General features: G+C 50.7%; 2 protein-coding genes across 2 annotated transcripts in view; one reads left to right on the forward strand and one right to left on the reverse strand.

Moving 5' to 3' along the window:
- Window positions 1-532: 532 nt before the first annotated feature.
- On the reverse strand, window positions 533-2,381 carry LOC115836650. Its single transcript, XM_030818473.1, has one exon. It carries the CDS (start codon window positions 1,934-1,936, stop codon window positions 1,181-1,183), a length of 756 nt encoding a protein of 251 aa, XP_030674333.1. The 5' UTR covers window positions 1,937-2,381; the 3' UTR covers window positions 533-1,180.
- Window positions 2,382-2,997: 616 nt separating this feature from the next.
- SFMBT2 (Scm like with four mbt domains 2) overlaps window positions 2,998-15,027 on the forward strand; it is a 247,993-nt gene continuing 235,963 nt past the window's right edge. Inside the window, exon 1 of the mRNA XM_030819341.1 lies at window positions 2,998-3,139. The gene's annotated coding sequence lies outside the window, so the exon portion shown is untranslated. The remainder of the gene's footprint in view (window positions 3,140-15,027) is intronic.

Raw genomic sequence — 15,027 nt, forward strand, 5'->3', positions numbered from 1 at the left:
AATTTTTGTCAGCACGTGATCCTTTGCTGACTATGTGGAATTTTTTCCTACCTTTAATTGATTTAGGGTGCAACCTACATCTGGGTACCCATATCCCTAAAGTGTCTGGTTCTGAAATAAAAATGAAAGTTGAAAGGTATTGAAGTGGGATGAAGGGGCCACTTTAATGGCCTCAGGGAATTTCCTAACCAATTTTCATGTGCCTCATTGGTGCCCTTGGATAAAAGAGAATGGAGGTCGGTTGCAGAAAAGAAAATCAAAGAATCTTCAAGAAGTCACGTGCAAAAAGCAACACAAAAATAGGAGGGAAAGGAGTTTTTTTTACAATAACAATGCCACCTTTGTGTGCTGCGACTTCCTGATTATATTTCTTAATCACGATAGGTAACCCTCCCCCAAAATCACCATTTTGTGGACCCAGGAGCAAAGTTATACGGGGTCTACGTACCCAAAACATTAAAAAAATTCAACTCCTTCGGAGTAACCAGGGAAGATAATGAACACACAGTCATACACTGTTTGGGATCAGGTGTTCTTTTGCATTTGCTTTTATTTGGATGAAACAATGTTTCGTGCACAGTAATGACCTAAAACTGGTAAACAAGCCTGGAGAGCGCGCGGTGGCTGGCTGCAGCCCACGTCTCCACGACTCGCGCAGAAGGAAATTGCGTTCTCCCCCTCCCCCCGCACCCCCATCCCTACCCTAAGCCCCCGGGTAAGCCCTGCGCTGGCACCAGGGCAAGCGCCTGTCGGCTCCCGGGAGCTAAGCGAGGCCGCGCGGTCTGGGACGCAAATGGGAGGGAGCCGCCGCTGTCGCCCTGCGGGGCCAGGGCCACTGGGTAGGCGCAGCGCGGGCCAAGAGCCGGAGGTTCAGGGCAGGGGATCCGCACTCCGGGCCATTCCTGCCGCGGCGCGCCCTGCGCTTCAGCAGTGCACAGGGTGGGGTCCCCTCGAGGACAGTGGTGCGCCCAGGGGTCTCCCGGCCCCTCCCTCCCCACAGGCCCCGCGGTGTGGTGAAGGAGCCAGAAGAGGCGATTTGGGTGTTGAGACCCGGGGCCAAACCGTGGAGAGTGTCTGGAGCCCATACTCCAGATTCCTGGACGCCGCAGTCAGTCCAGCAGGTTCTACCTGGAGCCGCATCGGGGCTCAACCGGGAGGCAGAGGGGTGCAGGCGAGAGGGTTAATGCGCCCGGTTCGGTTGGTTTGAGGAGTCTCTGCTTTCAGCGACCCACAGGGCAGAGAGCCCAGGGCTCCGGCTTGATGTCCCCAACAGCTGGGGACTGGAGAGCTGGAGGGGTCGCAGACTCAGGCTAAAGTGCACCGCGCGGCGAGTCGCTGGACTCTTCTGGGTCTCACGTGGCTCCTGTGTCACATGCAGTGACAGGCCGGCGGAAGGCGCTTTAGTCGTCGCCCAGCGTTCTCCAAGGTGTAAGGAGGCAGGATTTTCCCATACTGGCGGCGCAGGGGGCCTCATGGCTGCGGACGCCCGCCCTGGATCTCTCAGCTCGGCAGATCTTTTGGGTGGAGGGGCGCTCTCCAGGGTCGCGGCGAAGCGAGAGCTGCTTCTCGGCACGTCCCTCCGTATTTCTTCTAGATCAGCTCCGGCCGCACCATCCAGGAGAGGGCCCGCCTGCGGACCCCTGTCCGTGCCGCGCGTGGTCAGCCCCGGTCCCCTCACTCCATGGCTGGCCCCTAGCCCTTCAGAGCGGACACTCTCCTTAGGGATGCAGGGCGAGGAAGGGCGGGTGGAGCTGCGAACCCACGGGAACCTGGAGGACCTCTTGGCCGCCTGGAGAGGGGTACTATGAGAGGGATTCATGGGACACAGATTTGGGGGACTGGGTAATTTTACCCCCTTTGGCAACCATAAAAACCCTGAGCAAACGTGTCCATTCGCTATTTCGCAGAAATATACAATGCAGGCCCACATCGGCATCTCTGCGGGGCCCCCTAGTTAACGGCGCAGCGTTCTTCGGAAGCTCTTGGTCTTGCTTCTAGGGCGTCACCGGCTTTTCCGCACTGGGGACATTTCGTTTGGGCTCTGCGCAGCCGTTGCACCTAAGGCCCTGGGAGCTCCGCGTTCCTCCCCAGGCGCCCCGGACAAAGTGCCCGCGGGCTCCGCAGACGTCCAGCCCTGCCCGGGGTTCACGGCCGACGGGGCTCTCCAACGGACCGCCGAGGGCCACGTTTTGCTGGGGTGTGAGCGACGATTCTTTTCCCGCCCTATGAGGACCGGACTAGCTAGGTGCCCCATGAGACGCCGTGGCGAGCACGGCTACCTGGCAGTTCGCCCAGGCAGCCCCAACTTAATTTCCTGCCCCTCGGGGAACCTTTCCCTCGAATAGCTCTCCTCGGCCCCTCCAGCCCTGCCCAAGGGGCCTGGAAATGTTCGCAGCTTCAAGAAAAGGCTCTATTTAAACAACATAGGGTGGGGTGGGGCGGGCGGGGCCAAGATTGCCCTGGGGATTGAATTTCTCTCGGCTCCCAGCGATCCCGGGCGGATAAAGCGCAAGTTTGTGCACATGGTCGACTGAGCCATTGGAAACCCAGCTCACGAACCGCGGCCAGGGAAACGGGAGTTTGCCCAGTTGTCCTTGCGGAGGGGTGTGCGGAAACGCCCGCGATGGGAACTTTCTGCAGATCATGTACGGAGGGAGCTCACAAAAAGAAGGAAGGCGAGCGCGGCGGGGAGGGGGCCGCGTGGGCGCGGAAGGTGCCAGGGTCCTGGGAGTGCCCGCCTGCTTAGGCGCAGGGAGGGGCGCGGCGCGGGCTGAGGAAGGAGCCGATCACGTCCTGCAGGCTAATTGGCTTAAGAAATTTTGCAAGCGCTGGAAAAGGTCGTTGAAGGAGTTCGCTGCACGCGCACGCACACACATACACACACGCACACACACACACACACACACACACAAATCTTTAAAAAAAAAAAAAAAAAAAAGAGCGCCGAGCATGCGCACAGAGAGGATGCCATATTGGAATGAGCTGTAGTGGGAGCCGGAGGACCGGAGCGGGCGCGCGAGGGAGGCGGCGGGCGGCGAGCGAGCGGGCAAGGGCGGGCGAGCGAGCGAGCGAGGCCGGTGCCCTCCCGGGCGGCGCCCGGGGCCTCGGTCCACGCCGAGGGCAGGACGAACTTCACCAGGTAGGACGCCGCGCCGGCTGCTGTCCCCGGCGCCCAGGCTGGCCGGAGAGCAGCCCTTCGGCCCGCAGGTTGAGTGCGCCGGTCAGGGGCTTTTTCCAGACTAGGAAAAAAAGAAAAAAAAAAAAAAAAAAAAAGAAAGGAAGCCCGAGCGAGCTGGGGTTGGAGGTGGGGGGTGGGGGAAGGCTCGGGAGGGTGCAGGGGAGCAAAAGAGAAGGTCAGGAGAAGAAAGCGACTGCACTTGAGCGAAGCCTCAAACTCCTCTGTGCGCTCCAGGTTGTCATTTTTGCTTCCTGGGTCCCCTTCGCCTGCGTCTCCGGGCTAGGAAAAGCCGGGCCGTGCGAGAGTCCGTCTGGAGTTGCAAAGTGTCCTCCTTCCCCGGGCGCAGCCTGTCCCCGCCCGCCGCCCACCTTCCTCGTTTCTGCACTCATTTTAGCGACGCAGCCGCCGCTGCTACCTATCCTGCGCTCCCGCGTCTCCTCCGCGCTGGGGTCTCCTCTTTCTTTTGGTTTGGGTGGGAGAAAAAGATGGTGAGGACGGGGAATCGGAGACCGGTATGGGGGTAAAAAATCGTGCAGACATTCGGAATCGCCCCCTTGGAAACATTTGCCTGAGCAACTGAAATAAAATTGGCAGTAGTAGTTTTGGAGCGTGCTCCAGCGAGGATGGTCTTTTTGTTCATTATTTTCTCTTTAAAGTAATATCCTGTCACTTAGGGGCTTTCCGGTTGTCTCCACTTATGCGACCCCCTTTCAAAATTGCTGACTTGAGCTGGTTCTGGAGTTTATTTTTTAATATGCGTGCGTGTGTATGTGTATGTGTGTGTATGTTTTGCAGAAATCCGCCAAAATGCAACTGTAGGAACTGCTAGATGTATTTATTGATTTTGACCAGAGGCTGTGGGAAGGGGCTGGCGGGAGCTGGGGGATCCTGGAGGGTGGGAAGTGGCTGATTCTCGGTGGCCGGACGCTCATCCAGAGCCTGAGCCGTACTCGTGTTTTCTTGGAAGCGCCACAACTGCGAGGAAGGAGTCTTTAGCAACCGTGCCAGTTTCAATATGGCGGGCTAAGGTGGCTTTTAAAAACTGAAAATAAAGGTTTTGAGGTGGGAAAAAACCCAGCTGAAGTTTCCACCCCTTAGTTTCGACTCTCTTTGGCTACCCCAGGAAGCGCTTTAGCGAATTAAGTGGGAAAAAAAAAGAAGGAATGGGCTGTCCCGTTTTTTTTTTTTCCGTGGTTAGAGTCTGTGTGTCAAGTCCATTGCTAGGGGGGAAAGGGATGGAGAGGTGCCACTGGCCAAGACCAGGGCACCGAAACGCAACTGTCGTGTGTGCCTGTGGATTAATGTGCAGGCTTGTGTGTGCGCAGTTTTTTTGGGTGTGTGTGTCAAAGAGAACCACCCCGAATGTGTGTGTGCGTCTTGGAACCAGACCCTGCCATGATTTGACGTGACAAACTGCGGACACGTGGTGCAAAGTACATGAGGGCAGAGGGAGTGATTTATTTTGGCTTTCTAGGAGACGAGCTAGCTCTCGCCTTGTGTGTGCTGGATCCTAAGCGAGTAGATCCCCGAGTAGGTGGGGCGAGGAGGTGATTATTGAAAGGACTAACTGTCCCGGGTATTGGGTGCAATCGGGCTGCAGACGCCAGCCGGATTTCGTGTGTGCAGGGGGCGCGCTGCACTTAATAGTGGGATCCTGCTTTCTTCTGCGCCGCTCTGGGGTGGGAGGTGGGGGACCGGGACCAAGCTTGGAGAAGACCAAAGTGGTGGTGGTGGTGGTGGTGTGGGGCAGAAGGGCGGGAGCGCGCGGATCTGGGCAGACAGGCACGTAGGGTCGAGGCGAGGGGTTGCCTTCCTTACTTTTGGGTTTAGCGCTCTAGGGAAGGTGGGGGATGGGGACAGCGTTTGGGGAAGAAACTGTCCCTTGCTTTGCTTAGGAACCCTCTCGGCGCATCGGAGAGGGGCGTCTTCTTGTCTTGGCGGGTATGGAGGCCGGGCAGTCGCCCGGGGATGTGAGTGGGCGGCGAAGTGCGGGGGAAAGGTCGGCGTTCCGGGGCGGGGAGGATCTGGGAGTGGAGTTTGGAGACAAAATCGGGGTCAGGCAGAGGAGCCGGAGGGAAAAATGCGAGCTCGAGTGAGAGCCACCGGAATGCGGGAACGGAGCTTAGCCGGGAACAGGGTTCCCGACAGGGGTCGCCAGTGGCCAGGACGCGGCCGCTGAACAGAGGTCGCTCGGCGGTTCCTGCCCGAGGGACCTCGTGGGCGGGGGCCACACGGCGGCGGCGCACGGTCCCCGGGGCTGGCGGGGGCAGGTGGGAGGACCTCCTCCGGGCCCGCGAACCTGATCTGGCAGCGGCCAGGTGCCTGGAAGCGTTTTTAAATGATACGGTTACAAAGACATGTTGGGCAGGTCTGTAGTTAGCGCAGCAACGTGGTTTGCAGGAGCGCAGAACGAGGTTAGACAGGGTCACTCGGACGCCGTGCTGTCAGTGGGTGGGGGCCGGGAGCAAGCGGCACTGGCTTGGAGACCCCGCGGCAGGCGACCCCTCCCACCTGGGCAGCGAGGCTGAACCATGGCGACGCGCCGGCCAGGACGCGTCCGTGGCTCCTCCAGCCTGCGCTTGGGCGCGCCCTCCTGGGGCCGGCTTTCCCGTGGGCCCCGCGAGGTGGGGAGCAGCCTAAAATGGCCCTGTGCTGCGAAGCTGCAGTTTCAGACGCGAACCCCTCCCCTTGTCCTCCTGACGTCGCCGCTGACAAGCGCACAATTTACTCCAACGCCCCGAAACCTGCGATTTTGCACGAGGCCGTGCCGTGGAAGCGGATGTACAGTTGATTACAAAGAACATTCCACAGGATTCTCGAAGGGCCCAAGTTTTTCTTTCTGGTGGGGAGGAGGGAGGAGGCGAGACAGGGCAGGAGCCCGGCCGACCACCGCTCTGGCACCTAGGGGCTCGGGGCGCACCAGTAGCTGGGGCTGGGGACCTGGATGCACGAAAAGCCGAGGGAGTTCCCGGGGACGCGGATGGGGACCATGCGGGGCAATAGCCACGGACACCGGTGCTCGTGGTTGATGGCGTTTGTGGTGTCCGAGAATCCCGGGACGACCCTGGAAAGCCTGGGAGACCGTTCCCAAACTTCTGGAGACCAGCTCGCAGTTTCGCTTTCGGAATTTTCAGGATCTTTGGGCTTTTAAAGTTGGGTGGGATCCCAAGAAGGCAAGGCGAGGCTCGTGGCCCTGACTATCGGCCGCCCGACTTCTCGCTCACCCCAGCCTTCTCTACCTTGTCTCCCTGAACCTTGCCGAACCGAGCCGGGTTTGGGGTTCCGAGGCCCCGCGCGCCAACCCCAGCTGCGTCCTGAGGGCTCCCGCAGCACAGCCGCGGCTGATCCGAGGCCATTGGTGGGAAACCAATTTAGAGGAGGCCGACCCCTCTTGGATCTGGCTCGGTTGCCGCTGCCCGCCACTCTCCGTCCCCACTCCACTCTTGCACCGTGGAGAAGGGAACTGGGAGACCTACTACCGTGTCTACACCAAGGGAATGGACCCATGTTCCACCAGGTCGGAGAAAAGGAGAAAACAGGCTTAAATGTGGCCTCGTTTTCCTGGGGAGGCTGGTGGGGGTGGGGAGGGAGTTGAGCGGGTAAGTGGGGTGGGGGAGGGGAGAAGCCTTGTTGCTCAGAAGGAATTGTTCCCTAGGCCCTCCCTGGAGATAGGAGGTCTCCTACTTTTTCCCTACTAAGCATTAAATTTGCACACACTCTGCTTTCTCCCTTCCATAAATAAATACTGTCTCAGATCTTGTCTTTGCTCTTGCTGGGACCAAGCTGCCTGCCTGCAAGAGAGTGGGAGACAAACACGCACTTCCCCCCTCCCCCAACCCTCCAGGTCCCCACCAAAGAGTTTACTGCTTGCAGGACCCATTCTTGGGCCAGTGCAGAACACTGCCCTGTGGCTGGGGGTCTCGCAGCCCCCGTCCTGGAATAGAGAGTGGTCAACCACTCTGTTTTGATGTGTGTTGCTGTAGAAGTGCCCGTAGAGGCCTGCTGAGGTGGGAACTGTTTCCCACTTCCCATTGGGATACGTCCATCCTGAACCTCAAGCAGCAGGTCCTGCTGGCGATGCGTTTCAGTAATGATGGGAGTAATACATCGCAGAGTTTTTCCTCTTCCTGTGTTCTTGCAGACATTATAGACTATTTTTTTAAACATTGCTTGTTATAATAACTGGCTTCACGATTCTTGACTTAAAAGTCAAGACTTTAAAAAAGCCAGAAAAGGTTCCTGACTCTTCCCTGTTTTGTTTTCATCATAAAGCTTTCCTGGGAGTACTAAACATTTATCCATTTTTCCATTGCTGCCCACTCTAGATAAGGTGGCATTTTTTTTTTAACCACTGCCCCCAAAGGACTCCCACATTTGAGAGGAAATAGTGAGTGATGGAAGCATTGCTTTGAGCAGTAAGAAAATGAGGTTCCATTTAATTGATACAGGATGCTTTTGGGATCTAAGAAGTCCGTAAAGGAAATTTACTCTCTCCAGGCCCTACACTTATGCCTAAAAATTTTTGTCAGATTATCAGTGTTTTCTTTTTTTTTTTTTAATAATTTGAACAAAAATAGTTCACTGTGGGATTTGAATGACCTACAGTTCTAGTATACTAGGGTTGGACATTTCTCTCTTTATATTTTATTACTCTGAACTTTTGAGGTTCATGGTTGCAGTGGTCAGAAGGAAATTTTACCCTGCCCTAAAGTAAGAACTCATAAAGGTTTTTGTACCAAAATGGCATTGGGACCTGTAATTCAGGATACATTTTGCGGTTTTTCTAACCATTCTTATATCTATGTTGCCTCAGCAGCAACTTATTGCCCCATCATACAAATAAAAAAAAAAAAAGATGTTGGGAAATTATGCGTCACAACAAACCAGGAAGTCAATGTGTGTATTCAGTTTGATGATCCAGGATCTGTTAACACTAGCTGGTAAGGAAGATCCCTGACAGAGAGAGAGGGGGTGGGCGGGGGGGGAATCGGGCCTAGTGTCTAGGTGGAGATGGTTCTGTTCAGCTGTGGGATCTAGGACAAGTGAGTCATCTTTCTCAGCCTCAACTTTCTTATCTACAAAATAAAGGTGCTGGCCTGGAATGTCACTCAAAGATCACTATGCTTCTATCTGGGAAAAATACATCTGTGATTCAGTACGTCTATGCAGATAGGCCCAAGAGATTCATCTTTCATACTCATGTTCCCCTAAAGGATGATGAAAACATGACTGGCCTTAGGTGACATCCATGTGCAACCATGCTTGTGAGGGCAGCAGCTGAGCTGTGGGTCCCTGCTGCAGAGTAAAGTGCTGTTGTTAAGTGAGGTAAGCTCCACATGGGGTCATGCTTTTATTTGTGCTCTGGAAAAGGCGAAGGGTAGAGAAGATGGAGGCTTATACATATGTGGCCTTCCCACATAACCTCATAAAGGTATGGACTGGGTTAGAGCAATGTGCCTTTGAATACAAGCCGTGAGGAAACACCTGATGTCATGTTGTTCTAATAATTTCCAGGCTCAAAGAGACTCTTCCAGATAGCACAGTGTACCCCAACATTCCAGATGGGAGGATGCTTGGACCTCATGGGTCCATGTTTATGATATGGATGATGATTGCAGCCTTCTGGTCGCCAGCAAGTGAGTGTGAGCGTCCACTCTGAAGTTCAAGGTTTTCCGTTCCTAGGGTTCAGGTTTGGCCGCTGGGCAGTACTTCCACTTTTTGTTAGACTAAAAATTTCTGGGACAATTCCTAAGAAAAATACTCTTGTTGGCTAAAACAAGTGTTGGCTGTGTTTAAGTCAAGTGTAAATAAGATGTTTACAAGACTGTGTTGTAAGGAAGGGAAGATAGTCTGCTTAGAACTTTTAGTGTAAGAAAGAATGTGTCACATGATTCATGTAAGGTTTCCAAGTAAAATCCTTCAGGATTGGTTTTGCATGATCAGTTCATCACTGTGCTGATGAAAAGATGCCACCTTAACACTTCCCATCTGGTTGGCCTGTAGTAAATTTTAAAAAGCAAAAGCGATAATGTGTTAATGTGCACTGATGGTTAGGGTCCCTCATGTTATTGATGAGATGACACGTCTAGGATTCCATTCATGTGATGAGATAGATGTCTTTGACATTGATTAGAGAAAGAATCTGTTGTGTTTTTCTGTTTCATTCCTTTCTCATTTTCTGAAAAGCAAAAATGACACATTTTGATAGATCCAGGGCTTGCTAAAGCATTTGGTGACTTCTGCAAACTAGGACAAATAATGTTAGCAACTGTGATTAGACAAGAAGTATATGGAGGTGTGGGACATGGGGGAGAAGGGGCAGGTTTTCATCTTGTGAATTTTTCCCCGTAGTTTTATTGGCCAAGAAAAGGATGTCTTATAAACAGATATTAAGGTATGCCTTCCCTGCTTTCTGCCAAACTTGGCAAGTTGTTTTTTATCCCCTCCATTTCAATCAACACTAATATATGAACTGAATCACTTTAAGGTGTGATACAAGAGTGTGAAATTCCAACTCTAGGTTCTTACAAGGTCTTGTTTTAAATCTAACTTAAATGAGCACCTACAAGGAATGGGACATTTGGATTGTAGGTCTAGAGATTTCACAGTGAAAGGATTGTGAATTAATCTGATGTGAAATTACCTGTTTACACCAAATACTCTTTATTTTAAAAATATTTTTAGATGTTTAAGAAGCTTTTACGGATACATACTAATCATACATATCTGTGGGGTGCATGTGATATTTTGATACAAGCATACAGTGTGGAATGATCAAATCAGGGTCACTGGGATCCATCACCTCAAGCATGTATCATTTCTTTGTGTTAGGAGCATTGCAATCCAGTCCTTCAAATACTTTTAAAAATAAAAAAAACAGCTGCTTATTTAAATATCTGCTGTTGGCCAGTGACTCTTCTTATTGCTTCATATTTATATTTCATCTATTTTAGAAGAGTTTTGTCGTCCTCCTTTTACAGACGAGACAGGCATTAGAGAGCTTGAGTTACTTGCCCAGAGTGCCAGCCAGCAAGAGAGAGAGCTAGATTTGAAATCCTAGTCTTACACATTGTTTTAAGATTGTAACCTCTTGATTGCTTACTACTGTGTGTGAGATACTTGTGTAGCAGTTTATTTATTTTTATTTATTTACTTATTTTGAGACGGACTTTGGCTCTGTCATCCAGGCTGCAGTGCAGTGCTGCAATCTAGGCTCATTACAACCTCTGGCTCCTGGGTTCAAGCAATTCTCCCACCTCAGCCTCCCAAGCAGCTGGGACTACAGGCCACGCCCAGCTAATTTTATGTTTTTAGTGGAGATGGGGTTTCACCATGTTGGCCAGGCTGGTGTTGAACTCCTGATCTCAAGTGATCCTCCCGCCTCAGCCTCCCAAAGTGCTGGGATTCCAGGCATGAGCCACCATGCCTGGTCTTGCCTAGCACTTTAAACCATTCACTTATTTAATTCTTATAAGTGGGGGCTGTTATATTTATTTTATTGATAAGGAGATTGATTGAGTCTTTGGAGAGGTTATACAGGGTCATTCTAATAGGGTTTGTGTTTAGCAGTTAATTTTGAAATGGAGTAAGACTAGATCCTTCTCTTTTTGGATTTCGTTCAGATGGCTGTGGGAGAGCAGAGCTTTTCAATGAAGCTTACGTTACTGTTTTTAAATGTGTAAGTGCACATGCTCAGCTAGGACACAGTGTTGTTTACTGTCGTGTGAATTGACCATTTAAGATTTGAAAAGTGTTGAATTTCTGAAATTTCATCTTGATTAGAAAATAATTGGTTTTAATATAAATCAGTTTTCTCCCCCTGAACGTAGGTAAGAATATGTTTTAAATAAAAGCCTTTGGTAGAAATGAAAAAGACACTATTCAAAGCTGGGGGAAAGAGAGCTAGAATTTTTCTTCTAAACAGTGTTGGCCACTGATGAGGACATTTTAGAGTGAACTTCGGTTTTTGGTCTTTTATTGGATTATTTCCTTTTCATGTAGAAAACTGAAGACCGACACCACAGCTGCTCTTTTTGCGAGTCCCAGGTACACACGGTTTTGTGCCTCCTCAGTGTAGCCAGCTGCTTGTAGACCCCTTCCCTGGTACTGTTGGCCTGGGACTACGAAGGTGGAGAATCAAAGGCTTTTGCTCTATATGGGTGGAAATTAACTGTACTTCTTTTAATGGACCAGGGAAAAAGTCAAATTTTGCCAAATTGAAGTGGCTGAATTTTCACAGTTGGTGTTATTTTTAGAAAGTGCACTAAATTTGGGGTATTATAAATAAACCATAGTTTGATGGTTGGAGTGAACCAAGTCCTGGGAATTCAGAAACCCCATTTCTGGTTTAGGGCTTTTGGTGTGACCCGGGCTAATCCCTTTCATCTTCACCCTCCTCTATATTTGATTTTTCCTGCGATGGATGGCAGAATAGAATATTTTCTAGGCACAAGCATAGTTTAAAAACCTGCTTTAAAAGGTGGAAGACATGTTTACTTAAGCTTTTGGTGTTGGGACAAATATACTATCTTTTTATTAGAGAAAAATCTCTCTGACTCTTTTACAAGGTACTCACTTCACAACTGCAGAGGAAGCATTTGTGTTTGGAGTCACTTTTATTTTTTCCCGTCTCCAGATTGGAAAGGACATTTCTGTCCAGGTAGGCTTTTTTTTTTTTTTTTTTTATGTTATATAGTCAGTAGTCACCATCTTGCCTGTGTGCCAAACAGAACTACTCCCTGGCAATGCAAGAGCTCTCCGTCTCCTGTCTGCATTATATCTGTCACTGGATATAAATGGTACCAATTGGTACGTGGCTTAGGTTGCAGTTCTTCAATTAAAGACAGACATTCGTAGGAGACCGTTCTAAATAGCCTGCAGTTGGTATTCTGTTGGAATGAGATGCGTGGCTGTGCAGAACGCGTGGAGAAATGTCCCATGGAATGGCGCGCTGTGCAGTTAGCCACAGAAAAAGTCACGGGCATAGAACGAAAAGCACACTGCACACTGCCAAAATTTAGCTTGGATTATGGTAGTGTTCGCGTTTGTACCTGCAGGAAGAGACCGAGTTCACCTTCCTAAGCACAGAGAAGTGGGAAAGAGGAGTCTTTGGAAGGAGGTTTTGGGGAGAAAGATCTGGTTGATCCTGAGCCCATCGCCCTGTGGGTGTCTGAACCAGAGGACAGAGTTCATGAATATGCATGAGGACATCAGAGGGCAACGTTTACTTTCTGGGCAGCCTCCTTTTGTCAATTACTTTCATCGTTGGTTTTAGTTCCCTAAGTTAAACTTTATCTGCCTGTGGAGATACTGTAATCATAATTGTTCTTTTGTAGTACATATTATATTTATAAACAAACAGGAAGTGTAAGATCACTCCTCCAGCTCTGTGTGCTGGAAGCTGTGGGTTGAATCCTGGTGTGTCCTTTGACCTGGATGTATTTGCTCAGAGAAAGTCAACATGAGTGTCATGGTTGAGAGGTGTAGTCTGTATTCTACATGTTTGGTCTTTCCTCATCTCACTTGCAGCCTCAGCCTTAATTTTCCCATTGACCTAATGAAAAGGAGCCTTTTAAGGTCCCAAGTGCGTAAAAAGGTGTGTGCTTGAGAGACTTACCACTCGGGCTCTTTTTGGAGGGGATGCTTTTTATTTTTATTTATTTTTTTATGACAGAGTCTTGCTCTATTGGCCAGGCTAGAGTGCAGTGGCATGATCTCGGCTCATTGCAACCTCCATTTCCCGGGCTCAAGCAATTCTCCTGCCTCAGCCTCCCAAGTATCTGAGATTACAGGCATGTGCCACCATGCCTGGCTAATTTTTGTATTTTTAGTAGAGACGGGGTTTCACCATGTTGGCCAGGCTGGTCTTGAACTCCTGACCTCAGGTAATCCGCCCGCCTTGGCCTCCTAAACTGCTGGGATTACAGGCGTGAGCCACCACGCCTGGCCGGAGGGGATGCTTTTTGAGATGTTTGCTCTGTGGCAGGTGAGATCCTTGAGACTTTCCAAGGAGAGGGCTTTTCTAACTGAGTGGAGGAGGCAGCAGAGGAGGCCCCAAGCCAGGCAGGCTCTTCTGAGAAACACTCTCCTGTCCCTGTGCTAATTAAAAGGAAAAGAAGTTTGGCCAAATGCAGCTGCCAGGGTTTGCTGTTGAAGCTGACAGCTTTCAAGAGCCTGGGAGGCCTGACGCCCTGGAGGAGCTAATCCCTGCCAAGCCTGTGCCCCCTGCCTTTAGGTGAGGAGATGCCAACCACTGGATGCCATCAACTTCATAGAAGCCGACAGCTGTGGAGCAATTTGGCGTTTTTTTCTCTTCTCGCCTTCTCCCTAATCCACCCTCTGTGGGACAATTATTGAAAGATAGCCAACCCCGGAATGAGAGAGAACCATCACAGCCCTCTACACTGCTGCTTGGAGAAGGAGATGGCCTTGTACAGAAACAGACAGTGTTTACGGCGAAGCTTGGGATTTGGTCCTTGTCATTCATTGCCTTTAAAACTGACTGAACTATGCTGTACGCTTTCCAGAGAGCTGGAAAATGCAGAACATCCTCTTTCCCTCTTCCTCCCTCTGCCGCCGTGAACTTCAGTGGCCTTATACAAGTGATGAGATTAGGTCTTTGAATAGCCAGCTGGGCACTCAGGGCCACGTGTCAACTGGCCACTACATATTTGTCAGATTCTCCTGCCCATTTCCCAGTGCAGGCTCTGGGACCAGAGAGGCTGAGCTCACCCTGCCTGCCCCTTAGCCTGGAGGAGCCTCCCATTCCTCCGGCTTGTCAAACATCGCAGTTTTCTCCAGACCTGGCTCAGATCCACCTTTTCGATGAAAGCTTTTGTGATCTGCCTCAGACCATGGTGACTATTCCCTTCTTTCAGTCTCTGTTCCATACTAATGGATGCTCTATTATTTGCTCCTACCACATCCTCTTGGTTTTAACAAGGAAGGTGAGTGGAAACTTACCTTCCCTGACATGCTTGAGTGGGAGATGAGAGTGAGGAAGCTTCCAGGACAGTCCCTTCTTTTTGCAGCTGAGGACAGTGTTGCTTGGGGCACTTAAAGGCCAGGAGCACATTCTGGTGCCTGATAAGACGTTACCATATGGACGCGGGCCTCCTGCTGAGTCCTGCACGTTTTCCAAGTTCTTTACTGACCATAGTAAGTGAGGGTGTTTTTATTTATTTTGCATAATGATTTTCAGGCAGACTCTAGTAAACTTCCTTCATGCACTTAAATGATATAATTTATAAAATTTGGTGGATAGGCTGGGCGCAGTGGCTCACGCCTGTAATCCCAGCACTTTGGGAGGCTGAGGCAGGCGGATCACTTGAGGTCAGGAGTTCAAGACCAGCCTGGCCAACATGGTGAAACCCCATCTCTACTAAAAATACAAAATTAACTGGGCGTGGTGGTGGGCATCTGTAATCCCAGCTACTTGGGAGGCTGAGGCATGAGACTCGCTTGAACCCAGGAGGCGGAGATTGCAGTGAACCAAGATCACGCCACTGCACTCCAGCCTGGGTGACAGAGCGAGACTCCGTCTCAAAAAAAAAAAAACCCAGAAAACTTGGTGGATAGGAGATATCTGTGCACTCTAGTTGTAGGAATCTCCGGCTAGAATGCAGGGCTCCACAGGCGAGGGTTTCCCGCTGGCTGATATCTTCACGGTGTTGGAACTCTTCATCTCTTCGTTATTGGTATTTTGGTTGACAGTGGGAGAATAACTTCTTTTGGTATTTTGGACTTTGTGGCACCTCTCAAGCATCATTACTGTGCGTTTGTTTGGCTTGAAGTCATCAATTCGTAAAATCCACCCAGAAAACTACGCCCTAATTAGGCATTATCCATGC

This window comes from Nomascus leucogenys, chromosome 9 (assembly GCF_006542625.1).
Source record: "Nomascus leucogenys isolate Asia chromosome 9, Asia_NLE_v1, whole genome shotgun sequence".
NCBI lineage: Eukaryota > Metazoa > Chordata > Mammalia > Primates > Hylobatidae > Nomascus > Nomascus leucogenys.